This window comes from Anser brachyrhynchus (genome assembly GCF_964034855.1).
Source record: "Anser brachyrhynchus genome assembly, chromosome: 1".
In the NCBI taxonomy this organism is placed as follows: Eukaryota; Metazoa; Chordata; class Aves; order Anseriformes; family Anatidae; genus Anser; species Anser brachyrhynchus.
In genome coordinates, this window is record NC_137694.1 from 3,982,261 (window position 1) to 4,009,050 (window position 26,790).

At 53.9% G+C, this 26,790-nt stretch overlaps 1 protein-coding gene and 1 long non-coding RNA gene across 9 annotated transcripts in view; one reads left to right on the forward strand and one right to left on the reverse strand.

Moving 5' to 3' along the window:
* Positions 1 to 2,493: 2,493 nt before the first annotated feature.
* PFKFB3 (6-phosphofructo-2-kinase/fructose-2,6-biphosphatase 3) overlaps positions 2,494 to 26,790 on the forward strand; it is a 40,046-nt gene continuing 15,749 nt past the window's right edge. For 4 of the 6 annotated variants that reach the window (XM_080577382.1, XM_080577383.1, XM_080577379.1 and 1 more), the window contains exons 1-3: positions 2,494 to 2,647; positions 21,521 to 21,635; positions 26,510 to 26,635. In XM_080577382.1, coding sequence (XP_080433508.1) covers positions 2,504 to 2,647; positions 21,521 to 21,635; positions 26,510 to 26,635 — 385 coding nt within the window. In that variant the 5' untranslated portion in view covers positions 2,494 to 2,503. The remainder of the gene's footprint in view (positions 2,648 to 21,520; positions 21,636 to 26,509; positions 26,636 to 26,790) is intronic. The other 2 variants (XM_080577381.1, XM_080577384.1) reach the window with 2 other exon arrangements.
* On the reverse strand, positions 3,130 to 20,053 carry LOC308188421. 3 transcript variants are annotated; one of them, XR_013945493.1, is made up of 3 exons: positions 19,900 to 20,053; positions 19,736 to 19,810; positions 3,130 to 18,991 (listed from the first exon to the last, which is right to left on the reverse strand). It is a non-coding gene; the product is annotated as an uncharacterized lncRNA (long non-coding RNA). The 3 variants fall into 3 exon arrangements; XR_013945492.1 differs by lacking the exon at positions 19,736 to 19,810; XR_013945494.1 differs by having other exon boundaries at positions 19,736 to 20,053.

Here is a 26,790-nt window from a genome sequence, read left to right on the forward strand (position 1 = left end):
CGCCTCGCCTCCCCAGCCTGAACCAGGTGCTGTTCAGACTCATCTAAATCCATTCTTGGTACCACTTTCCACATGTATTTATTATTATTACTACTACTACTACTTTTACATCATTCATCTTAGACCCCAGACAGAAATGCTGTTAAACAGTGGGTAAGGGATGGAGAATCCCAGTGTACCAGAAATCCCCAGACTATTTTTGAAGGCTTTCCCGTGCGTTTAAACTGCCTGGCACCACTTACACGCTGGAGGTGCTTTCTGTGGGCGAACAACAACAGCGGTATCTCATATAGAGGATGAGGCAACGAGATGCTCCTACTCCTACGATGGCCTTGGATGGAGCTTGTAATCTGCTTTCTAGAGACTGCCCACGGAGAAGCAGGAGACCAAGAATGGTCCCGTCTGAGAGCCTTCTAGCCTGATGCACAGAGCAACGGGAGCAAATGCCAGTTATCGTCCAGGTGTTTTCTTCATTTTCAGATTGTTTCCTAGGGACCAGATTCGGTGGAGGGTGTAGCCTGAGAGCTGGAAGCTCAGCACTTGGAGGAGTGCAGCACGGTGAGTCAGGCACCCGGTCCTGCTGGGGATGGAGCACCAGAGCTGCTCCACAGGACACAGAGGGAACAAAGCCAACAAATGGAGGCAAAAAATAAATAAATAATGGCTTTACCGGCAAGATGACAGCATGTCGGCTGCAAGGAATAGCCAGGGCTATGCGGTGCAGGAGCAGTCTTTGTCCTGCAGCCTCCTGCTGGGTAAAGCAAGGGGTGGAAGGAGCCTGAAAGACACGAGAGGCTCCACAGGCTGCGTGGAATTTTCACTGCCTGTGGCCATTTAGGGTTTCTAAATGCCCTAGGAAATTCCATTTGGGGGATTACTTGCCCTCCAAAAATGTTTGCCCACCCAACGTTGAGCCCTGTTGTGTTTGCTGGGACAGAAGCCAGCTGCCCTAACTGGTTCCAGTTGCTGGGTGGAAGGAAGCCCAGCAGCCTGTGCCACCAAATCTTCCCTGCTTTTGTCCTTCTCGCCGTGCTGAGGCTCAGGGACATCTCCATGTGCAGCAGCCATACCCAGGGCAGGGCAGAGACAGCGATGCCATATAAGTCATTGATGCCACTGCCACCCCAGCTGGTTGCAGCTCCTTTAATAGACCTGGGGAACATTTTGTGGAGTGCTCCTCACACACTGGCTTCAACAGAGGTGTTAAAGCCCAACCTGGCTGATTCTCCCCTGGAACAGATGGGGAGGACTCACACTGACCATTGTGGAGGTCTGGATGAGGCTGGAGCCTGCAGCAAATGGGCTTTCACCTCCTGCTTCAGCCTGAACCACAGGTTGAGTTGTGGTCACACTGATGGTGCTTCAGAACTCGGGGTTTATCTCTCAGCTCACCCCAGCCCTGTGCTGATTGTCCCTGCTGTGGTCCCTGGGGATGAGAATTTGTATGTTAGCATGGCAAGATCTGATTGCCAAAAACCTCTGATTCCCTTGGTCTTGGAGTTGTTTGTGCCAGGGGATACTAAGAGGGGTATCTGAGTTTCTGGTGTTGGGAGTAGCTCCCAGTTTAGCCCAGCACCACTACACAGATGATGTGATCAATGCTCTGTTGGTCTCGGATGGGCAGAGATGAGTTACACCAGGGGAGGTTTAGATTAGAAATTAGAAGACATTTCTTCTCAGAAAGAGCAGTCAGGCGTTGGGACGGGTTGCCCAGGGAGGTGGTGGAGTCACTGTCCCTGGGGGTGTTCAAGGAAAGGTTGGACGTGGTGCTTGGGGACATGGTTTAGTGGTGACATTGGTGGTAGGGGGATGGTTGGACCAGATGATCTGTAGGTCTTTTCCAACCTTAATGACTCTGTGATTCCGTGATGTGGAAGGCCAAAACTCCATTATCCCACCTTCATACACCCTTTCTGCCTAGTTCTATACTGGTCCTTCCAGGAAGGAAAAAAAAAAAAGAAGAAAAAGAAGAAGAAGGGAAGGGAAGGGAAGGGAAGGGAAGGGAAGGGAAGGGAAGGGAAGGGAAGGGAAGGGAAGGGAAGGGAAGGGAAGGGAAGGGAAGGGAAGGGAAGGGAAGGGAAGGGAAGGGAAGGGAAGGGAAGGGAAGGGAAGGGAAGGGAAGGGAAGGGAAGGGAAGGGAAGGGAAGGGAAGGGAAGGGAAGGGAAGGGAAGGGAAGGGAAGGGAAGGGAAGGGAAGGGAAGGGAAGGGAAGGGAAGGGAAGGGAAGGGAAGGGAAGGGAAGGGAAGGGAAGGGAAGGGAAGGGAAGGGAAGGGAAGGGAAGGGAAGGGAAGAGAAGAGAAGAGAAGAGAAGAGAAGAGAAGAGAAGAGAAGAGAAGAGAAGAGAAGAGAAGAGAAGAGAAGAGAAGAGAAGAGAAGAGAAGAGAAGAGAAGAGAAGAGAAGAGAAGAGAAGCTTCCCTCCCTGCCCTGCAGTCTCCGGGGTGCCAAGGGTTAAAGCTGCAAAACCCCACGAACTTCCTCCTTTCCGCAGCGCCTCCCCCCAAATGACGCCGCTTTCTGCCCAAATATGTCCGTTTCCTTCTGAAGAAGGAGAAACCGGAGGAAGGAGGGCAATAAAACAAGAAACGGAGCCGGACAGCGCGCCCCAGCGCAGCCCTGCCTCCTCCCGCCCATGCCGTTCCGCAAAGGTAGGGCTGGGTGGCGGGGGGGCGAGGGGTGGCGGCACCCTAGGGTGCACCCCCCGGCCCGGGGTGGGGAGCAGGGAGGGCATTGGGCTGTCCCCGGGGCCTCCTTGCAGCGGTGAGAAATGGGGGCGCCGGGTTTTGTTGCATCTCCGGTTTTCGTGTTGTGGTGGGGCACAAGGATGCTGCGATGTGGTGGGAGAACGTCAGGCTGCATCCCCTTGGTTGTGGGGTTTTTCTTTCTCATTGCTACAGGGGAATAAGTCAGCTCCCGGTGGTGGAAGGGAGGAGAGGGAAGCAGGAAGGTTTCCGTGCTGTGTTTTGGGGGATGCAGGCTGAGAACGGCAACTTGAACGCATTGTGTGGGTCCTTGGGAGATGCTCAGCCCAGTGAGCTGTGCTGGTGGGAAACTGGGAGAAGAAATGCTTTCAGGAGGGTCATCCCACCCAGGCAGCCCCCTATCACACCGTTCTGCTCCCCAATGCCCACATCACCTCTTTTTTTTCCATGAAACCCCATCCCAGCAAGCAGCAGTCTTGCCATTCCCCAGCTTGGCAGCATGGGGCAAGGAGGACCCAACCTTGGGTCCCCAAAGCCCTGGTGGCCACGTTTGCTGGCCCTCGGGTGGGTGGACGAGCTTCCCATCCTCCTTGGGGCTGCTGTGAAATGGAGGCCTTCACATCACCTCCCCTTCCTCATCACGGCGTGTCCCATCGGGGGATCGAGGTGGGGATGCTCAGGGTGGCTCCTTGTCCCAGGAGCAATACGGGGAGGAGAAACTCAGGGGAGAGAAGTCTTCTCCAGGAGGCACAAGGGCAGGGGGAGGTCGAGACATGCAAGGACATGGGGAGAAGGTGCTGCTCAGCCTCTCACCCAGACACTTTGCTGGAGCAGATGTCTCCAAGCTGGTGTGCAGCTGGTGCCGTGCTGGGGCAGAGGGTACCACCGCGGGGATCCTAAACCCTGAGGTTGGTGGGGCATGCAAGGGCATCAGGGGAAGAAATGGGGCTTTGGAAGAGGCAGCTGGGCTGGGTTTTTCTCCCTTCTCCCTCTTGTGGGGAGGACGGTTTGGGTGTGCAGTGGTTTGCCCGCAGCCGTGTTCGCTGTGCCCCTGGTCTCCGGCGCGGAGATTTATGTCGTCTTTTAAGGCTCAGTGAAAAATGATGTGGTTCACACCCTCGCATCCTGACAGCACAGCAGGTTTCAGGTCCCGATTTAATTTTAGGTGATAAATGGTTTCGTTTAGAGAGGAAGGAGGGAGTGGGCGGTGGGCAGTAGGAGGAAAGCAGAGCATGTCAGGCTTTAAAAGCACAGAGAGAGAGGGGGAGCCTCCCGTGTTGAAGGGCTGCTCACCTGGCCCTGCCGTGTCCTCAGCCTTGTTCCCAATAACAGAAACCCCACACAGGTCTCCAGCCCTTGGGGACACGTGGTGGGGCTGCAGGAATGAGGCTTTATTTCCTCGTGGTCCTTCCCTGCACGCCTGAAAAGGGGAAGACCAATTTATCGTGGCACCATACCATGCCGCGCTCGCTGTCACCACTTGGTTCTTGGGGCACTGCAAGTCCTTGCCACCCTGCTGTGAGCAATTCGGTCCTGCACCTACCTCGTGGCCGCTGTCCCACCCATCGCTCCTCTACAAACCTCCTCTAGAGGTCAACCTTGAAACGCCAGAGCAGCTGCCAGCAGCTTGCAGCTCCTCCGAGAGGACCTTGGGTAGGTCCAGCGCAGCTCGGAGGCCGGTGTGGATGGGGTTGGTCCATATCCTTGAGCCAAGCCGAGCTCATGCCGATGACCCTCCCAAGGACCCTTTCTTCTTGCAGATGGAGGCTGGACATTGCTCTGAGACCACAATAGGTCTGTGAGAGTTTGGATGAGAGCCTGCTCCTCGCAGGGGGAAATGGGGACTCCAGCCAGCTTGGCCAGGAGGCCGAGCAATTCCTTTGGGAGCCTTTTTGGGGCAGCACCTCACCGCAGGGCTTGCTCCGAGCATCTGCAAAGAGGAGGCTGTGCCTGGAGGCTGCTGCTCTGCAAATCCCAGGTAGCCCGAGGCACACGGAGCCTTCAGGACTTTCCCTGGGGAGGCCCTGAGCCATCCTTGCACCCCTCTGCGTGCAGAAACGGAGTATCCTGCGGGCCTAAAATGCAAACTCCCCCCTAGCTCTGCTGCCTTCTCGCTGCTTGCAGCTTTGGCGCCGCTTTCCTGGGTCTCCCTGACAAATCTGTGCTGAATTCTGGGTGTCGTGGCTCTGCTCTGCCTCCTTGCACTGCAGGCACTGCAGGCAGTGGCATCGCCCCAGGGTCTGCGGTTCCTGCCCGCAGCAGCCGCCGTTCAGCCAACCTCAAGGCTCTTTTGGCAGCTTCAGATAATAGGGAAAGTGTTTCTGGCAGGGATGCTCGAGGACAATTAGAAGGGACGGGCAGGAACTGATTTCTTACAGCATCAGCTGGAACGTGCTGGAGAAAGTCCCCTTCTTGGGTGCGGGCAAACCCCAGCCATGGGAGCTCCCAGCTAAAACGCCCTGCCCCTGGCCCAAAAAACACAGTTTAATTACCGATGTGGGGAAGAGTGGGAGCATGTGCAGGTGATAAGCAGACAGGATCTTGGCAGAGAACAGGGTGTTTGTCACCTGTCAAAGGACAAATGAGTTTCTCGCGGTGCTGCAGGCTGGGAAGGAGCAGGAGATGAGGCTGAAAGGCAGCGAGCAAAGGTCGAGCACGGGATGCTGGTGGCAACGGGCTCCCTTGGGCATGGCCACAGCAACTGGGCAGGTAGAAGGGGCAGGATGGATGCGAGGCGTTTCCCAGCTGAAATAAATAATGGTTGATATCACGAGTAAGGGTCTGGCTGTATCTAAAGGCTGGGGCTGGCTTTTAGCCGTTGGACAAGGAGACCTGCTGGGGTTGCTGGTCATCAGGGCACGTTACTGCTGGACTGGGGGCCGTGGAGAGAGAGCTGGTGGTGCTGAGCACGCTGTCTCTGCAGGGTGAGCAGGAAGAGCTGATAGCAAGGTGGAGATTAGAAGAGCCATAGGTGTGGTGGACCTGCTGACCCGGGCTGGAGGACGCGCCATCTCCAGACAGGGCTGCTGGGTGTGTTTTGGGGAAATCCCCTGGAGAGCGTGCCCTGTGTCGCGCACGGAGTGGCCGTGGTTTGTCACCACGCGGCGGTGGGGTCCTGTGCAGCATCTGGAGGAGCAGCCACGGCTCGTGGGGGCAGGAGAGGAAGGAGGGATGCTGGAAAACGCACAAGGGGGGGTGGGTCTGGGGGCTCCTAAGGGGTCTGTGGCTGAAACCTGAGCTCTGTCCTTATCAGCTGGGCTGGTAGCAGGAAGGGAGGTGGTGCCCCGTGATTGCTGCGCACATGAGTTGGATTAAACATCTCTTCCCCGGGCTGAGAGCGGTCTGGAGGGTATCCTTGCACGTATCACATGGGGCCATATAGGTCTTGCCTTGCTTAACCCTCTGGAGTAAGGTCTTCATCATGAGCCAGACATCCATGTCCCCCCAGGAGGCAATGGGCAAGCAGGATCAGAGGAGGGGTGGTGATGGTGGATGGGGTCTACAGCCCTAAGGGGACCCCTCCAAATCCAGTGCCCACAAGGAGAGCCAGATGCTTGGCTTCACGCTGGCAGCACGCAGCCGAGATGGATCCAACCAAAGGGCTAGAGAAGATGAGCACCCACCATAGAGGGGAGAACAGCAGGCTTGAAAAACCAGCCCTGACCCAGGTCCTTCCTCCCTACATCACACCAACCTGGACCGATCCACTCCCCATCAGCTGAGCTGTCTGGAGATCTTGGAGACTGTGACAAAAACCCCAAATTCAGCCCTGGAGCCACTTGTAGGGCAGAGACCTGCTCTGCTGCACCTACTGACCCCGCTACAGGCGTGCTGGATGTCCCACAGCACCTCCAAACCGGTGCCGGAGCCCTGGTTTGCAGTGTCCCCTCCGGGGGCACACGGATGTCTTCTGGCCCTATTTCTGCTCGTTGAGGTCACGGAAGCTCTTTGAATGGTTAGGGGGAACAGAGGTGCTTTTGGCACACGAGTACGAAGGGAAGGGGCAGGCCAGTGCCACATCCTGGTGCTATTTTTGCTCCGCGTCCCTTTATTGCGCTCTTCCCTTAAATCACAACCCGTGTGTGTGTGTTCAGGTGGTAACACACCCTGCTGCAGACTTTTCCAGGGCGATTCCAGCTCAGGGCGGAGATGTGCCTTTCTGCAGGTTCCTGGTCCTTAAGCGGGTATTTTCTCTCCCCTTTCTGCTGCTTTCTGGCTTGCAAACCCGTGCACTGCTGCGTTTGCTGCTCACGTCAGCTCTCGCTCCTCTCCTCTCTTCTTTCCCGGCACTCCTCGGCATTTCGGCTCGAAGGGGGATTTACGAGCACGGGTGAATTGCTCCTCCGGGTGACGCGGCTCAGGAGAAGCAGGCAGGAGCTTCTGGGGGGGTCTGAGTGTCCTGGCCCCCCCTTGAGTCCGTCCTGGTGTCCGTGCCCGTGTGGGCGTCTGCTCACAGCCATCTGCTCAAAGGGCAGGCAGGAAATGTGCAGCGGAGCTGTCTCCGGCTTCCCTGACTCACCGGCTCGTGCTTTCATTAAACCATCGCCTTGTTTTCAGCCATCACCTTTCCTGGAAGACTGGAAACTCCCTCGTGTCCCGCTTTCCCCCCGGAATGTGCTTCTTACCGGGGTGATTTCCTTGTGGCTCTTGGTTTAATTTGAGCTCCTTTTGCCTGGCTGGCTTCTGGAGCAAAAACACGAGCAAATGACCCAAACTCACAGGTATCCGTGCCCACATCCCATCCATCCGAGCACGTCCCTGCTCTCCTCAACCCCAGGAAAGCACTTGACGAGTATGACCTCTCCACTGTCTTTGTGACATTACACTTTCTTTAGCTTTCATAGCATTCATTAAGAGCTTTCAATGGGTTTAAGGAGTCACCGTGTCCAGGGGTTGTGCTGGAGCTGGACCCACCGCCCAGCTTTAAATGGGGGCAGGAGGCTTAGGGCTGTTTCAGGGGGGCTGTGATGTCCAGTGGGGATTTTGGGGACCCACGGAAACCAGACAGTGGGTTAAGCAGGTTATCAGAGCCTCTCAGACTTCCTGAGTCTGGGAATTTAAACCACGTAAAGATGCGATTCCTGATAGCATTCCCTAAGCTGGGAGCAGGCAGACGTGCCTCCAACCTGCCTTCCCAGGGCCAGACACCCAGCAGGCAGCTCGGGCTGCTGGAGGAACCCTCAAAGAAACCCTCCTCTTGGTCTCCAGCCTCCCTCTTGCACCGATGGAGGACTCTCCCATCCCATATTTACATGACGAACAGGCAGTGGCACAACCCAACTGCTTTTTACACGTGCCACCAGCTGAACACCGTGCCCAGTGACCACCTCATGTCACAAAAGCCCACCTAGGCGTGCGTCACCCCTTCCCAACACACCCTCAACTACAGAGAATTTCGTCTTGCCGTAAAACAACCCTGCCTCCCTCCCCATCGCCTCCCTGCTGCGATGACAGGAGCTTCATCCCTGCATTCTTGCGTGTGGCAGGAGCCATCCCGCCTGGTGAAGGCGAGCTCCGGAGGTGTTCGCCTAAAATCAGATGACCGCGGGCTCTTCGCCGAGGGACGTGGGAGGATTTCAAAACCAGCAGCCGGCAAGGCGTGATCGCTCTTCGCCTGCCGCGTGCGTGCACGCACGCACACGGGTGCTGCCTTCGGTCTCCACAGGGCACCCAGCAGTTCATGAAACATAGACACATTTTCACAGCTGAAAGGCTGAAAAAAAAAAAGGTGATCAGGGATTTTTATTTAGTTAGTTTTTACCCCAGGGGCATCATGCTGTTTGTTCGTGTTTGGCTGCTGAGTTTCTTAGCCCCTCTCCCTAGTCCTTTATTCCCCATCTAAGGGTTTAATCCCCATCTGAGATTTATCACTTGTGGCAGGGGAAACTGAGGCAGGGGAGGATGCAGCGCTGTGCTGGTGGCTGTGGCTTTTTGGAGACCTTCAGGACCCGAGCAGAGAGGCACAGGGCTGCAACGAGCCCATGCTATTTCTAGCAAAAGCGGTGATTTGATGCCATGGGACGACAAGTCTGACGCACTGTACCCGGCTGTGTGTGGCCATGACACTGCTACTGTACCGAAACGGGCTGTCCCCAACCTCCCCGTGCCCTGGGGCTTCATGGGGAGCTTTGGTGAGACAACCCCGGGGCACCTGCTGGTGGCTCTGCCCCAGGATTTGTGATCACGCTGTCCTCTATGTGTCTGGCTGCATCCCATCCCGGGCAGAGCATCCCTCCGGGTGCCATCCCCACTGGAGCCCGGTGCATCCCCGGTGATTTGGGGCCACGCACACAATTCTGCAGGGTGCTTGCAGTCTTGCTGCCGGTTCCTTTCCGGCAGCAGCGTGGCAGGGATCCAAACCCCTTATCTGCAGCTCCAGCGCACTCTGCATCAAACCTGTCCCTGCCGGAGCACGCAGCATGTGTCCCCTGTCCCAGGGCAGGGACATCCCGGTGTGCATCGCTGCTCCGCACCTTAGGGTAGTGTGATACATGGCTTGAACATCAGCCCGTGTAGGTGTTAAAACCCTACCCAGAGAGCTTTGGGTTGGAAAGTGGGGAAAGCTGTATTTGTTCTGGGAACAGATTATCTGAGCTCAGGCTGCAGAGGCTGGGGTGTACAAATATCTCCCTGTGAAACAACCCAGGTAGAAACGGCGCTGCTTTGGGGCTGGGGAACATGAAATATTAAATTTACTAGAAATGAAAAGGAGGTGCTGCCGTGTTCCCGAGCAGCCTCAGCCCTGGTTTTGGCTCGCCTGGTAGGACCGGCAGCAGGTTTTTGGGCAGGGACATGGCAGGGCTGGAGTTAAACCAGCTGCAACACAAAACCCCTTCCAGACGAGATGATTTATTTCCCTCCCCGAGCACTCCTCTTGGCAGCTCGCTTGCCCGAGCTGACCCGGGGAGAGCCCTTTCGCAGGGCAGCAGGGTAAACTTGTTTACGGCTTCTTTTCTGGCAGGCACGCGGCGGATGGTGGGGCCGTGGGGCTTCCGAGCACATGCAAGCCCGCGGAGCGTGCACGGGCTGTGCACGCCCTGCTCACGCGTGCGCGAGGAGGATGTCCTCGCTGCATCCACTTCCCCAGTCACCAGCAGGGACACGGGCAGCAGGAGCTGGTGCCTGGGTCTCCTCCACCGAGGAGATTTCTAGGAAAGCTCGGGAACAGCTCGGCTTGGTAAACAGCAGAATTTGTTAAACTCGCTAGGATTTATTGCGAGGGGTTCCAGGGTAAAATCGGGCATCCTGCCTCCTGCACTCACATCTATTTTCAAGCCCCCAAGGGGGACGGAGCCCCCCTGCCCGTGCAAAAATTTCAGTCCCTGGGGTGCTCTGGCTGCTCCTGCACTTCTGGTGCCTTGCTCGTGGGCTTCAAGGCAGGGACTAAATGCCCACCACAGAGCTGATTTCTGTGTTGGGATGCAAGGAAACCAAGTTATTCTGCCCCTAAAAATACAGATGGGCACTGCCAGTTTACTCTGCATGAGTGGAGAATAAATTTATCGTAGCCAGGGATATAATTTTGGAGGAAACTGGTCCTTTCAACCCAGGGTGTGACCTGGGCAAACATCCAACCTTGATGCCAATAGGAGACTGTAGCACGCCCAGGGCAGAGATGGGAGTTTTTGGCTTGGTTTTAATCCTCCTCAATGATTTTCTTAGAAAGCCCTCTGATTAATGAGGGATTTCTAACAGGAGCAGCGGGATGTGGCAGGGGCTGGGGTTTGGGCTTTTGCAGCCCAAGGAAGCTCCTTCACCCCAGCACCACGGGATGCTGCCCGGTTTTGTGCCAACACCACTGCTCCGGGGACGGACCCACACTGCGAAACAACACTACCTTTGCAAAAAATAATAAAAAATAAATTTAAAAAAGCTGTTATATTTTCTCCAGTCTGGGTCCATTTCCCAGCTGGAGACCCAGGTCCAGCTGACAGCTGAGGACAGGGCTCCGGGGTGCGATGAGGGAATCTGAAACAGCTTTGCTACCAAAATTGCTGTGTTTTGAACCGTGCCCTGAGTGGGATGAGTCAAGGCAGAAGAGGCACCTGTCAGCAGTGATATGTTTACTTGTTTCTCCAAGGTTTCTTTGCCAAAGGCAGGCAGTGGGTTTCCACCTCAGGAGCTGGGAACAACACGTGCATGTGGGAGCACGGTCTGCAAACCCTTTGGTCCTCTTAAACGTGAAATTGCCTCTGGTTGCTGCTGGGTTTCCTCTTCCTCAATCTCTCTTCCCCTCTTTTGTCTTTTTTATTTTTTATTTTTTTAATTTTTGGGTGCAGCTGAGCTGCTCAGAAACTAACCCAAGTCAAACACCGTGAATCCGAGAGCAATTTAACAAACCATCAAAGAATGCCCAACAAATTGCTGTTGCAATGGCAGCGATTTGCGTAACTTGGTGGAGGACACGTGGGTGGAAAGAGGGCTTTTCTAGAGACGGATTTACAGTCTGAGAGCCAAATTTTGGAGAATCTATTGGTACCTTTTCTGGTTTCGGCTCTGGGTGTGCTACCGGGCTGTGCTTGCAGCCACGGGGTTGAGTTGGCGCTGTCGCCGCGGTGGCTAACGGCCCAGCTACGAACGAGAGGAGACAAAGCAGCGAGGGATGTGGCTGATGTGTGCCAGGGCTTAGTCACCCCGTTTCATCGATGACTTGACTCTGTCTGAATGCAAAATGACCAGATTTTAAAGTAGCATCAGAAGGCAGCAGGGATGGAGGCGATCGCGTGTGATCCCGCACGTGTCCCGCAGCCCGAGGGAGCCGTGCTTGTCCAGGCTTGGTGGGCTGTGTGGGGTGGGTTTTTGGGGCTGGCCACCTCTGGAAGGAGCATCAGTTTAAGGCGAGATGGGGAGGGGACCCACAGCACATCCCTGCTCACAGCATGGGCTGAAAATGAGGGGGAGTGCAGCTAATGCGACCCTTGCCTTCACCCCAAGCCCACACTGGTGGGATGCCCGGCAGCTGGGGCTGCAGGAAGACCTTGCTCTTACAGAGCTGGCAAGTTTGGGAGATGCTCTGGGCTCCATGCACACCTCCGTGAGTGCCAGCACACACAGGGGTGCAGACTGGGGCTCCCGTTGGCTCAACACATGGGTTGGGCGACCCCAGAACCTATCTGACCCCAGAGCCTCTCAAACCCCAGAGCCTGCCCGACCTCAGAGCCTCTCCAACCACATCATCACGATGCTTTGCCCAGCAGCAGGAACGATGCGCCCATCACTCAGGTGCCCCAAACCACCCAAACCCAGGCAATAAACGCATGGCACGAAGCAAAGGCAGGTTGTGCCTCCATCCTGAGCCCTGCTCGCTTTCTGTACTGGGAAGCTGGCAGGCGAACCCGCCCGGCTGCCAGAGCCCGTGGTGACTCAGGACATGCTGTAGCAGTTGTTTGGATGCAGCCTGAGCCCGGGGTAAACAGCCGGGCAGGGAAATGCGAAACCCTCACCCCGACCTCACCGTCACTGCCAGGACGTCAGCACCAGGGCGTTGCAAGCAGGGTCGTGCTGAGCCCCCCAGCACAGCGCTGAACACGAGGACACGGTGCAGAGGAACACGTGGGATGAGCCCACGTCCCCCCGCAGCTGTTTGTTTGGGGTTTGAGGAGTAGGAAGGGGAAATTGCAGCCCCCTTAGGGCAAGGAGTGTGCGCTCTGATTCCCCAGTGAGCGGTGGTGCCAGAAATACTGAAGCAGGTGCAGTACGAGTGGTTTTCCCCCTTCTCCATCACACTCGGTGGGGACAGCTCATGGTCAATGGGATGGGAAACGTGTGCGTCCATCTGTGCGTCCCAGATCTCATGGCTCTGGTTCTTAGCTCAAGTGGAAGCAGCTGGCTGGGGAGAAAACTGGGTCATTCCCAATGTTACGAAGCATGGTGGCTGCCCTCCTGTTCCCTACCAAACTACCATGTCCCCAAATGCCAGTTGGCTGCTATCTGCTAAAGTCCAGGGCAGAAATCTAAATGTTCAGCCGAGTTTTCTTCTTTCCTTTTCCTTTTTTTTTTTTTACCCCCCCCCCCCCTCCAAGAAGCTGTTAACTGCTTGTCATTGTGGCTTGGAAAATGCAAATACATTTGAGAAAATATGTTGGCAGCAAGCTCCCCGTATTTCAGTTTGACCCAATATCTCAGAGAAATTTCCCGTTAATATTTTTCATGTCTGATTGGAAAATATCAGTGAAAAAAGAAACGAAATTCTGTAAATATTTTTGGACCATCTTAGACTTTTCTTTTTTCCACCTAGGTCTCATGGCATGGAAATGATTAAACAAAATACATAAATTGAAAACTTCTGGTAGGAATTAGATAAACTGAAATATTTTCTCTACATGCAGAACAAAATTTGAGAAAAGCCTGATAAGAAAATCTGGTTATTTAACCTCCGCATTCCAGCAAACTGCGCAGTCTGCTTCCATCAGACTCAGCTCCAGAAATTGGTTAAGTCATTAGGAGATCTGAAAGTTTACCTGGGGCTGTGCAGAGCTCCAGCAAGAGATATGGAAACTCAGCCTGGCTCCCACAGCTGAAGACAGACCTCCTTGAGATGTCCATCAAGAGCAGATCCTCATCTTTCATCAAGATATCTTTCATCTCTTGATCATTTTCATTCCTGGTTCAGAGAACTCAGAAATCCTTGCCATCTCATGATGGATTTTCAGTTGGCTGGTCCTTGGACATCTTTCAGCGTAGTCGTGGACCTTCCTATTCTGAATTTCAACCTATTGACCATACACGCTTGGTTGTTTTTCACAAACATCCTAAAAGTCCCTGCAGGTCTCAGGTTTAAAAGCATGTGACAACAGCCTGGGACACTTAGACCTCACTTCTTGGTGGCTTGTGGTTTCCGTCAACTGGATGGAGAGGTGAGCCCTTGGGGAGGGAACAGGGAACCGAGGATTGGTGCTAGTCCCAACCATGGTTCTTCTCAGCTGGGATCGAGGTGTGGGATGCTGTTGGGCAACCATCACCTGCCATTGCCTGCATGGTCCCAGCCCTGCAAGGAAGCAGGGACGAGCAGGTTGTCGATACAGCAGACGTGCTCACAAGGGTGTGGAAAGATACTCAGCACGTACGCAGTTTCGAAATGTAGCTCCTCATCAAAGCTTCATCCTAACTCCCAGTGTGGGTTCGTGTCTCGAGGAGCAAGGCTTGAGTCTTGAGGAGCAAGGAACTGTGTTTTGGATCACCTCATCCTGGAGCCTACCAGGATTTGCATCGGATGGCTTGGCTGTAGACCATGCACTGAGCTCTTCCCCCATGCTCACAGGCCACGGATACCTCCAGGATCAACTTAACCTGGTTTCAGTGTCCGTGGCAGGGCAGGTGAATCACTCCAGGAGTGCCCATTTCTCTCTGCAGATGGTCAGAAGCGACCAGCTCCTTGCAGACACCCAAAGTGACACAAATCCTTCCCAAATACTACCCACAGCCTTCTTGTGGATGCTCCCAACAGCAGATCCTCCCAGGAAGCTGCCCTGTAGGATGGTGTTTTATCACCCCTGATAGAAAAAACCCATACCAGGACCTGCACTGATATTAGCAGGGGATGATAGCAGAGATAAAAAAACATCCTTTTTCCCAGGCTGTGATTAATCTGCCGCATTTTGCTGCCTACGAGCACAAACCACAAGGTTTGCTTCCTCCCTGCTTCCTCCCTAACCCCAGCCACCCTCAGGCTAACCTGAAACTTTCACAGTGCCGTGGCCAAGAGCTTCGTGTTGGTGCTTCTTGGCTTCTTAGAGGAGATTCCCCTGCATCCCCGGCAGCTGGCTCGGTGACATCAGTGCTCCTGGGGAGCCTGCCGGTCACCATGGCACTGCTGAGGTTGTCCCTGTTACATCACAAGGTGAGTCAGTCCCAAAATGAGAGGCCTCAGCCTTTGCCATTGTTTGATTTAATAAGCTGGGATGATGAGATAACGATCCTGGCCCTTAATGAAAGGCAGGTGCAAATAAGGCGTTGGGCAATAATTCAACAGCCAGAGTCCTGGGGATAATGAGAGGCTGTGATTTCCGGAGGGTGACCATCTTCCACCTTAAATAGGCTGGTCCCTAGGGTGTTTCCGATGGAGGGCTGCATCCCACGTGCACCACGGGGCTGGGGAATTAAGCTCCTAATTAACCCGACCTCCTACAAGCCACCCCAAAAAAGGCCATTTAAATGACCCCTGTAGCAATCTGTGCTCAGAGTAGGGCAAATCTTGGACCTGCTGCATCGTTTTGCAGCACAGATTAGGTCTGGATCAGGCATGAGCAGGTGGCCCTATTTCTGCTGATGTATCTGGACAAAGCACCGTGGCACCTTACCGGTTGTGCCAGCAGCAGGGCAGGGGCAATCTGAGCTGGCACAGCCCCACCTGGAACACAGGAGCCCTATAAGCACCCTTTTCTTTCCACCCAGCAGGATTTTGGGCTGGGTCAGTGCCTTGTGGTTGTGGCATCTCGCTCAGGAGCTGGGTAACCTCCGGTCGAGTTTAGCATCTCGTGGCATCACACCCTGATTCAATCCCGGGGCTCCAGCGGGGGATTTCACACCCGATATAAAAGCACAGGGCAAGCTGTGAAGTGTTTGTTTGATATAACTGAAAAGACCCATCAGGAGGAGGCACAAGGAGGTGAATATTGGTGTCATGGAGACAGTGGCAGCGTCAAAATCCGGATTTTTGGCTCCCTCACAGCTCCGCACCCTTTGACCCTCTCTGTTGGGACCAAGCCTGAAATTCTTCAGCCGGATTTCATTTCAAGGGAAAACAGTATCAGATTCCTGAGACCGGAATATCCCCGGCTCTTGGCCGTGTAATTACCCTCTAACAATTTTAAAGCCCCGTGTTTGTCTCTGCAGCCTAGGGAGCCAGTTGTCTGTCTGATTTAGCAGCTTACGGGGGGGGGAGATGTGTTTTGCACTTGCCTTGTGAGGTCGGGAACTTGCACAGGACGTTGCTCAAGCTGCTTGGACCCGTTTCTGAGCAGGCTTTCAGCCGGTGTTGAGAAATGTTCCTGCTCCAATGAACAATGCAGGTTCAGAATGTTATTTCCAACTTATTTTTCTTCCTTGAAAATTACAGGGGATTTTCAGACCGTAAATTTTATCTCCTCGGCTAGTGTCCCACGAGATGCATCTCGCGGACAGGCCACGGGGACCTCATCCTGGTGCTTTCTGTGGGACAGTGTATTGGGGTAACTTGGAAGAAGAGGTGCAGCTGCATCAGATTTTCTGGTTTAGGCAAGACTGGTCCATGAATCAGAGATGAAACCCCTTCTGTGGGATTTTAAATAGGAACATCAAGCTGGGAGGCTCCTTTGGGGTCATCGCTCCCGGCTCCTGGACACCCACCTAAGCCCTTGGGCCTTACTGGGACTTCCCAGGGACCTGCCAGCCCTTTCCGAGATCTCAGCACAGATGACAGAAGGACCCTTGGGGATTCTGCTCCTAGCTTGGGGAATGTACTTTAAATCCAGGCTCTCATCCTTCTGTCTTCCGCATATTCATCATGGGCAGGCAATTCATTTGTACCTCTCCCGTTTCCTTTACTGTTTACCTTTAACTCACTCAGTTATAACCAAAAGCACCTCCTTTAAGCCACAACCGCTTTTGCCCATGCTGCCTTCTCATCACCTGCACCTTTGTCCTCTCAGGCTGCATTTCCTTTCCTACCACCACAGTATTCACCCACTTTTTGGGTGTCTCTTGCCTCGTATCAGCACCGGTGCAAATATCTAAACCACAGCACTGCCGTCCTCCCTTTGCAAAGCTCCTTGCAGTAAATCAGGTGCTAACTAGGCTTGAACCCCCATCCTTCTGCTTGAAGGGCTCCTGAATGAGAAGAAAGGAAAAAAAAATTGCTTTTAGCAAGGCTGACGGCATAGCAGGAAGGAGGGTTGACTTCAGGAAAAATTTACTGCCCCCCAAATAGTTTCTGTGTAGCACCGAGTGCGACAGCGACAGCACGCAGGTGCTCAGAGCAGAGGGGCCGAGCAAGAGCGACCAGGTCCGAGGGGTGAATACGGCCAAGAAGGCATTTAGAGAAAACTAAAGGGAGCCTCATTTTGCTGGTAGAAAGTGATGTGAAGTGTTGCTTTTTTTTTTTTTTTTTTTTTTTCCTGCCTGGCTAGCACCATTGCTGCAAGCCGGCTCACGTGCACGCGAGCTGATTTTGGCACTTGTTGCTGAAAGCCTCCACGTGCGTTTGTGCAGATCCCTCGTGGCTTTTCCTGCCTCTTGGCTGCCAAGAAAAGGCGAGCTCAGCTCCCGGCATGGCGTTTGACTGGGGCCGATGGAGTGGGGTTGAGCAATGTTGAGCCTCGTTCCTCCCCGGGGATTTCCCCTTTTTGCTATCAGCCCTCCTTCCTCAAACCCAATTGATTTTTTTCCCCTTCTCTGCTCGCAGCTATTTTAAGAAAGGTGCTGCCTGCACCGACTGGCAGATGCTGGGTGGCCCCGAGTGCCTGCTCTGTGGGGTATTTTGGTGCTCGGCTGCTCGCCCCAAGCCGAGTTGCTTACGGCTGGGGAAGGAAGCTGTTTCGTTAGCACGTCAGGTCCAGTTGCAGAGTGCAATAGCGTACAAAGGGGACAGCCTGTCCCCAGCTGGGGGAACGGGTCGATTTCTTGGGTGTTTGGGTGAAGAGAGGAGGGCTTGGGGCACAAGATGTTCCCTGCTCTGCCCCGATCCTGCCCGTGGGCTCAGCCCTCCCAGTTGCAGAGGTGAAGGGGGGATTGGAGACTGAACTGGGCTCTCCCTGCCGTATTCCGGACAGGGAACCCATTACCACCACAAGCAGAACGCTTTAAACGTGCAAGCACAATCGCCATGAGCAAAAAGCCCAGCAGCTTTGCAAACTCTTCCAGGGTTCCCCCAAAAAGCCCCCCCAGCAGCAACAGCAGTTCCCTGTCCAGCAGTCAAGAGGACGACGCAACCACTTGGTTACTCCCTGACCCTCCTGAAAGCCCCTGCCTCCCCCAGAGTGCTGCAGGCAGCTTTCTTGGCTTCCCCATGGTCCCCCTGATTCTTTTTCGGAAGCGAGAAGAGTTTTTTTTTCAAATTTGTTTATAAATACCCCTCCTCTCTCCCAGATGAGTAATTCGCTCAGTTGCAAAACGGTGCCTTCAGCGCGCTAGCAAGATGTTGGGCAGCTGCTGGCTTAAATTTTGCAACCTGCCTCCGAAGGGAGGATTGTGCCCATGTTGCAGCCTGGTAAACTGAGGCTGTGCTGGAAATTGCTGCCCTGCCGTTAACCGAGCTCACCTATAGCTGTATCTTCGCGGTGATGCAAGCCCTGAGCCACCACCTCCAAATTTATCCGTGCGAAGAGGCACTCGGGTTCCCCGTAAACTGCACCCTCTCCTCTCTGACGCCACGATGGCCCAATGCTGCTCTGAACGTAGGCATGAATGGGACCAGTGCTTTCCTTACAAGCTTCTTTTAAAGGAGAAAAAAGGAAAAAGAAAGAAAAAAAGGTGATGAATCACGGCTTAGTCAGAGTTGGGGCTGCCGTTCCCTGCATTTTGATGGCGTGGGAACGGTGCCGGGGCTGGCTGCCATCCCCTGGGTTGGTACCCAGGCAGGTTCTTCCCCAGGGGATGGGGATTTGAGCCCAGGGTTTGGATTTTGGGCCCCATACAGAGCCTTTTTCCACCATTTGGGATGGGCTGCTAGGTCATTTTGGTGTTTCAAAAGCAGAGACACAAAATAAGGGAAAGGAGGTGTTTGGATTTTGGTATTTCAGAGAAGTCCCCAGGCTACAAACCCTGTAAGAGATGAGTTCTGCTCTCACAGATTTGGGATTTTTCGCCCATTCCCACTGGATTCCCACTCGAAGTGATTTGATCTGCAGATTTCAAGCTCTGGCTTTACATTTCTTTACCTCCCGATGCACCTTGTGCTGCCACCACCCTCACAACCAGGAGTGCCTTATAAATAGTAATGATGCTCCTTCCAGCTGACCTCACTTGGAGCAGCTGGGTGTTTGTGCCCTTGAAAACCAGGCCACTTATTTAGGAGTTTAAGTATGGTCTAGCTTTCCGCTCCAGTTATTTAGGCGTTTTTAGCCAAGAGTTACTAGGTGGATCTAATTTGAAGCGACTGTGATTTTAATTCAGGCAGAGGTTCGCTTTCCTGCTCTTTTCGATGCTCTCAGGGCAGTGATTTTGGAAGCGGCTGAAGCTTCTGGGAAAGCCATGGAGAGGAGCACGGAGCTGCAGGAGGAAGGGAAATGCCCCAAATCCTCGTCCCACATCAGCACGTGAATTTTCTTCCCTCTTCTGAGTCACGTTTTATCTGGGCACCAAATTCTTCTGGCCCTTCGTGGGAAAAGATTGATTTAGCAACAGTGGCAACAGCATCCGATCAACCTGCCTCCCTCCAGGGTGGCATAAAACCTGACGCTGAAATGGATTTTTGGAGAAATGGGGAAAAATAGCCAAAATCTATCAAAAATAATCTTCTGCCCTCTCCTGAGGATGTATTTTGTGCATTGTCTTGGGGGGGCACATCTCTGTCTCACTGATTCACCCCCTCCTCGCCAGTTGATGCTCTCACCCTCTTCCTTCCCACATCCCAAATCTCTGCATCCTTTTTCAGCTCCCACACAGTACCATTTTTTTTTGGTCTATGAATATATTTTTCCAGCGTAGCAGACTGAGGGATTGTGCACTTTTTTTTTTTTTTTTTTTTTTTACTCCATCCATCTTGGCACCATGTAAGGAGACAGCCAAAAAGATATTCTTTGTCATAAAAACACATGCCTGTTTTTCTAGGGGAAGATGCCCTAAAATAATACTGGAGGCTATTCAGTACGTAGCCGAGATGCTAACTTGCCAGTGTTTTAATTTCCGTGCAAAATTTGCTTTATTTAGCAAATCAAGCTAGAATAAACTCAGCGGAGCACTTCCCACCTATAAAATATTGAACTTTCCCCACCAGCCACCCAGCATCCCGCTGCTGCCTGGGCATTGCTCGGGGTTTGAGCATCCCAAAATCGTGGTTTTAATTTTAATTTTAATTTATTTTTTTTTTTGGAGGAGAAAGCTGGATTTTCCCCACACCTTTATTTATTGCCCTTGCCACGTTTGGGTTGGAATTAGCGCTTTTCACCGTCGAATCGAGGCTGGCGAGGTCACCTGCGGGAATCCGGCTAATGGGTTAAAAATCCCGAAGCGTGGCTACGTTTGGGATAAAATCGCCCAATACGCACCCTAATAAAATATACCTCTATGCGTTAATTGCGCCTAGCGGAGGCAGCGCAGGGGAGGCTCCGCAGCCTCCGCTCCTCCATCCCCGAGCCCGGGCGGAGGCCGAGAGGTGGGGGGAGGCTGCGAGCCTCCCCCGGAGCCTCCGCCCCAGCCTTTTTGCGCGGCCGCGGAGCGGGGCGGAGGCGGAGCGGAGCCCGGGCACCCCCCGGGCGGAGGTGGGGGGGTGAAGGAGGCCGGGCCCCAGCCCTGCCTGTGCGACGTGAGCGACGTGCGGAGCCTCCGCAGCCCCCGGCCTCCGCCTCCCACCCGCCGCGGGCCGGGGAGGGGAAGGGGGCGCGGAAAGGGGGGGGGGGGAGGCTGCTCGGGGGAGCCCTTGGGTTTAGAAAGGATTTCTTTTTTTTTAAATATAATTGTGGTTTTAGAATGAGTTTGGTTGTAGAATTGCTTTGGCTTTAGAATTATTTTTATTTTTTTTTATTATTATTTTCTATTTTTTTTCCTCTTTTATTCTTTTTTTCCTTTTTTTTCTCTGTTCTTTTCTCAATTTTTCTTTTTTTCTTTCTTCTTTTCTCTTTTATTCTCTCATTTTTCTCTCTTCTATTTTTCTTATTTCTTTTTTTTTCCTCCTTTTTCTTTTCTCTTTTCTCCCTTCTTTCTTCTCTCTTCTCTCTCTTCTCCTTTCTTTCTTCTCTCTCTTCTCCTTTCTTTCTTCCTCTTCTTTTTTCCTTTGCTTTTTTTCTCTTCTTTCTCCCTTCTTTCTTTTCTCTCTTCTCCTTTCTCTATTTTCTTTTCCCTCTTCCTTTCTCCTTTCCTTTCTCCTTTCTTTTCTCCCTTTCTCCTTTCTTTTCTCTCTTCTTTCCCCCTTTTTTCTTTTTTCTTTCCCCCTTTTTTCTTTTTTTTTCCTCCTTTCTTCGTCTATTTTCTCCTTTGTTCTTTTCTCCTCCCATCCTTTCCTTTCATCTCCACATTTCTCCCTCCAACACCCCATCTCCAATACCCCCTTTCCCCTCCCCACCCTCTCCCCATCACCTCCCACACCCCTCCTTCTCCCCTTCCACCCCCACAACCCCCCCATTTAACCCCCCCCCCCCCGCCCCCAAATCCCCCCCATCCTCCAAACAAAGCCTTTGTCCCGCTGCAGTGCGGGGGGGCCGGCAGCAGGCGGCAGCGCCGCGCCGCGCCCCCTCCCCGGCTCCTCCGCCCTCCTCCCCGGCTCCCGCCCCCCCCCGGGCCCGCCCCGGAGGGCGGGGACCCGCGGCCCCCCCCCGCCCCCCCCCGGCCCCAAATAGGAGCCGGCGGCAGCGGCGGGTCCAGTGCGAGCGGAGCGTGGGAACGGCGGCAGCAGCAGTGCGGCCGCTTCTTTTTTTCCTCGCTTTCAGCTTTCTTTTTTATTTTTAGAAAGGAGAAAGAGGAGGAAAAAAAGCCGAATATTTCTATTTTTTTTTGGCACTTTTTTTTTTTTTGAATTAAAATTAGCGGCGGGACTCGCCCACCTCCCCGCTTTGTGCCCCGTCCCTCCTTCCCCCTCTAAACCCTCACCGAGCGGCAAGCCGTATTTTATCGTCTCTTTTTACATTTTTTCGCCCACCCCATTTTAAATTTTTTTTCCTTCCACCCCCGTTTTGCGAACGCCCCAAGGTGGACGCGGAGCGCCAAAAGACCTTGCCTTTAAAAATGCCCATGGAGCTGACGCAAAGCCGCATCCAGAAGATTTGGCTCCCCAATGACAACCGGCCGGCGCTGCCCCGCCGCTGTGAGTAGTAGGAACGACGTGATGAGGGGGGGGGAACACCTTGGGGGGGGGGGGGGGGAGGTCCAGCATCCCCCCGGTAGGAGGGCGGCGGGGGTGGGATGCGGTCCCCCCCCCTTCCCTCCTCCCGTGCACCCCCTTGCGATGCTCTCTCCGAGGGTAGACCCCCACCAAGGTGGACCCCCTCACTCTATTTTTCCATATTATCCGTGCAGCCTGAGTGTGCCCTCCTCCCCCCCCCCCCGTAGCATCTCTGTGCATGCTTCCAGCCCAGGAAGGTGCAGCCTGCCTGGATCTGGCCCCATGCATGTCCTGACATTCCCTCCCCCTCGCTTTCCACCCCATAATACTTAATAGGATTAACAGGGAATAGGGCAGGTTGCTCCTAGGCTAGCTCAGCTGGGATTTTTCAGGGCATTCAGCACCTTGCCCTGATGTTTGGCTTGACTGGGCTTTTATTGGGGGGGGGATAAGATCGGGGATTTAATAAACCCAAATAACCACCGGCTGCCTGTGCCTCGCCAGCCCTTGTGCCTGGGGGAGATAGGAGGCAGGTGGAGGGGAGGGCAAACGAATTGCCTGCTCGGCGTCCTGCAGGAAAAGAAAGCGTGGGGGTGTTCAAAACCAAACCCCACGCTTAAAAAAATAAATACGAGCCGATGCTCGGGTCGCCCCGGCGCTACTATCGAACGCGGCGTGAATCACGGCTGATTTGGGAGCCGGCTCTTCTAACTGACCCGGCAGCTGTGCCACCCCACGGAGCCCCCAAACCACCCCAGCTCCCAAATAAGCATCGCAGGAACCCGCAGAGGCTGCGGAGAGCGAGGATGGAGGCGGCGTTTTGCAGCCCGGAGAGGGATGGCAGTGGGTGAATCAGTCCTCCCGCTGCTTTTTTTTTTTTTAAGTTGCTCGTGTTTCTCTTGGCCAGAAAGTTTACCCACTTTTAAGGAAAAAAAAAATACGTTCTGGATGAATGATGCCGTTAATTTCCCCGATGAATCACGGCTGCTGCCCCACGGCCGTGGGTCCCGGCGTGCCACGAGGGATGCTGAGCCTTGTGTCTGGGCACATGTGCAGGGGAAGGCACCGAGGAAATGGCTTTCGGCAGCAACAGGCTGAACATCTGGCTGGCCGTGGGGCAGAAATGGCTGGGCTGGGGTGGGACCGGTGTAATGCTTTGCAGCTGGGTCTGAGCTCTTTGGGTTTCTTTATTTTTCTCAAGGGCTGACACCTTTGAAAGAAATCCCCCGAGCACGTGGTGCCTCGCTGTGTTTTTTTTTCCCCACTAATGTATTCACGTGGTTTCTGACAGGGGAGAGCTCCCTCTTACAGAGGAGAAAGCTAACATATTTTAATATATGAATATAATCATAGTAATATGATTGTTGTTTCTCGGGGTGGGAACGAGCCGCGCTCGGCATCATTCGCTGCGATCTATGGGAAGAGCCCGGCTGGGCGTTTTTTGGTTTTGAAACCCGTGGCTTCCCATGGGCGATACTAATTCCTCGGCAGCAACAAAGAGCTCGGGCACAAAGGCGTGGGGCCGGGAGGCCGGCGTGGAGGCACAATGGCGAGCCCCGGCCTCCCTCGAGGCCGGCACCGTCCCCAGGGCAGCATCACCATCGGGCCGCTCGGTGCAGGAAATAATTAGCCCGATTGGCCTCCTCCTCTTGGTCGCAGCTCCAAGTGATGCCTTCATCTGGCCCTTTGACGGCGATCCATTCAATTTCTGCCGAGCTGCACGTCTCTCACGTAGGGGCTGGGAAAGTCGAGGCGGTGCAGGGAGGGGGCCGGGCTGGGGGATGCTGGAGGAGAGGAGGCAGCGGCCGTGGGCATGTGAAACGTGGGATGCACGTCCCAGGGGTTGCGTAGGCTCCCTGCAGCCTGCACGCAATGTATGGACAGGAGATGCAGCTGTCTGCAAAATGCAATGGGGGGAAAAAGGTGGAAAAGGGGAGCCCAGGGCTCACACGGAAGATGCGGCGTGGGTTTTCGGCAAGGGGGGGAGCGTGTGGGAATGCTGCCTACATGGAGACAGTAAAAATGCCTGGAGTAGGGAGGCAGCTATTTTATTTAACCTTTTATAGATGCGAATTTCCATTTTTATTTTTTTCTCCTTCCACCCCCTCCAGCGAAGCACGGGAGCGCACCCACGCTGGCTCTCAGCTGCTGTAAGGCACGAGATGAGCCGCTTCTAAATATACAGCTCGAGCCTTTCACAAGTCATCCCTGACCTTGACTTACCTGGGTAGATGTCGATAATGAGTGATGAATATGCATTGAAATCCCTGATAGCTTTCCAGGGTGGTGAAAAGAAATGATGAATTAGGTCTTTGTGAAGCGCCCGGAGCGAAACACGGGGCTCGGTTTCATCCCTGCTGCAAAGTTTCCTGGAGCTCGGGGCGGGCTTTTGTGATTTGGCTGGGTTTGGGCTCGGGCTCCTGGTGAGAAGGTGCACACGCCGTGCCCAGTGCTGACCTGGCGTTTTGGGAAGTGCTCCCCGGGTCCATATTAAGCATAATTTTTCCATGCTGTAGGGGGGACCTGGATCGTTCCTTCGACAGCAAACTGAACTGGGAGAAATTCCTCAAATACAGGTGTTTTTGCTGCCTATGTGCACTCAGCGTGAGCTCTGGAAGCTCGATTTTTATCTGTCTGGAGCCGAGGGGGCACGAAACAGTACCCAGCATTGTCCCTGTGTCAAGTACTATTATTTTAATGGCCCCAAATCCTCTTGGCTCTGATCTTTGAGATCCTTTGTCTGCTGGCAGATAGAGAAAGGAGGAGTTGTCTATTCAGGTACAATTATTTTTTTCCCCTTCCCTCTTTAATTTATTTATTTTTTGTGGGGAAAAAAAAAAGCCCCAGAGTTTGTTGGGCACATGGGACTGTTGCAGTCCGTTCTAAATGGTCAGAGGGGAGAAATGTTTTCCTCTGGTACACCTCGCTGCCCCCCTGGGTACCCCGGCGTGCAAAATCAGTGCCTGCTGGTGGGAGCTGCCCTGGGCTTTTGAAACGCAGCACCGGGAAGCCAGGTCACACAAAGGGAGCGAGTGTAAGGGCAGCTCCGTCCTGAGGAATGCGGAATATTTAAGAAGAAAGAAATCCCTTTTGGAGAGTTTTATCATCTCTTGTCTGCTGAGTCTGCTTTGGCAAGACACCCAGGCAGATGATGAGTGGCTCTTTGCTGTTCTGGCACTGTAACTTGTGGCCTTAATTCGGTTTCTTTAGCTGATGGATTTTTTTTTTCTAGATCCCACGTGCTTCACATGCTTTCTCTTCATACCTCTCAGTCTGTTTGCCCACCCCTGAGAAAAAATCCCCCCAGCAGCCTCTCGTATCCCCGAATCGTGCTGCCACCGCTGGTCCCACCTGCCCCGCGGCGGGCAGGGGAGCTGGGGCGGGCGCGCTCTCGGCCAGCCCATAATTAAACCACATTTTACTGCGCTGCCATCAGCCATTCACTCCCTGCATTCCTTTCCCATGAGATCTCCAGGCTCCGGCGGCTTGAAGGGGAGATGAGAAATCCCCCGGAGGAGCTCGCTGCCTTTGCCAGGAGGGCTCCCTGCACGTGAGGCTGGGTGGGATGAGAGGCGGGTGGCTAATCCAAATTCCATTAGGCATCCTTAAGATCTTCCTTTCCTGCCAGTAAAGCACTTGGCTCGGTGCCTTGGCCTTTGGGATGTGTAGCGCCACGTGAACGTCAGCATGGAGGTGATGTGGGGAGGCAGGGCAGAGGGATGCTGCCGGTGCGCAATTTCCTCCCAGTTAAACCAGTGCTCTGGAGTTTACTTTCTAAAGGGTTTTCTGGGGAGGAGCGACTCACCTGGGCAGCTGATCTGTCTGCATTTCGTCTTGCAATTCCGTTGAATCAGAGGAGTTTCCTTTAGCTGGCCAAGTCATCGCTCTGGATTTATTTCCAGCTGTTTGACGCAGGACCCTCTTGAGGACAAAATGTAACCAGCTTAGGTTCCTGGGAGAAAGGGATAAGTCACTCCTGTGTATCTTCTTTTAAATGCTGATGGTTCTGCAGCTGGCTAATGTTAGGGTCCTGCTTTCCTTCAGGAGGAGGAAAAAAAAAAATTTGCATGTGTATCAGCTTAAAAGCTCGCCAAAGTTTTTTGAAAAGTTGCTCCTGGTGGGTGGAGATCTGAGCACAGACCTGGTGTTTCAGTGCAGCGGCCGCCTCTGAAAGCAGTCTTTGATTTCTTTTTTTTTTTTATTCCGAACTGGTGCTTACTGTCTGAGACACTGTGAGTGCAGATGGACGGGCAGGAGGTGCTGAGCTGGTGGTGGAAAAGCTGACCGAAGGCTGCATTTCTTCCCTCGGATGGTGCCGTCTCCCACGCCCTGGCACGTGCCCAGGCTGCTTGCGGCCATCCTTTAGGTTTTCGTAGAATTGTCCAAACCACAGGGATGAGGGCTTGTGTTTGCATTGATTTTTTTTTTTGGAAATGGGGAAACTGAGTCACGGAGGAGCCTGAGGCAGCTGCAGTTTCCTTTCTTGCTTTGCAGCCATCAGGATGTTCTCCTCTGGCTGTCAGGGCTGAATTTGGGTCAGGGTGGCTGAGCTGGGGCGCTTGTCTTGCTGACTCACGGAGCCATCTGTCCCTGCTCTGGCATTTATCCAGCAGATCTCATCATGGAAATAAGTTGGTGGGTTCCCCTGCTTGGGTTCTTGGTTGTCCACCCTCGGGAGAGGGGGATGCAGAGGAGAAATGATGGTGCATGGGGAGCAGAGGCTTTGGGTTTTCTCTAGCCTCCAAAGGACCTGGAGGAGGCTGGCTCAAAAGCAAGAGCTGTGCAGGGTTGATAACGAGATGCGCTGGTGGATTAACGGCTGCTGATGTTTTGCTTTCTCCTCTTCCTCCTCGTAGCCTGTGGGCCTCAGCTCGCCAATTCCCCCACTGTGATAGTGATGGTTGGCCTCCCGGCCCGCGGGAAGACCTACATCTCCAAGAAGCTGACTCGCTACCTCAACTGGATCGGCGTCCCAACAAAAGGTGAGGAGTTTCGCTGGCTGCCTAGGGAAGGCACCAGGCTCAGGTCCTCAGGAGGTGCTCCAGGAGCTCAGTCCCATGGGAGGTGGAGGGGCATCTCACAAAAATATCACGGGCTCAATATCGACATCCTCCTGCCCCTTCTGCTGCACCCCAGG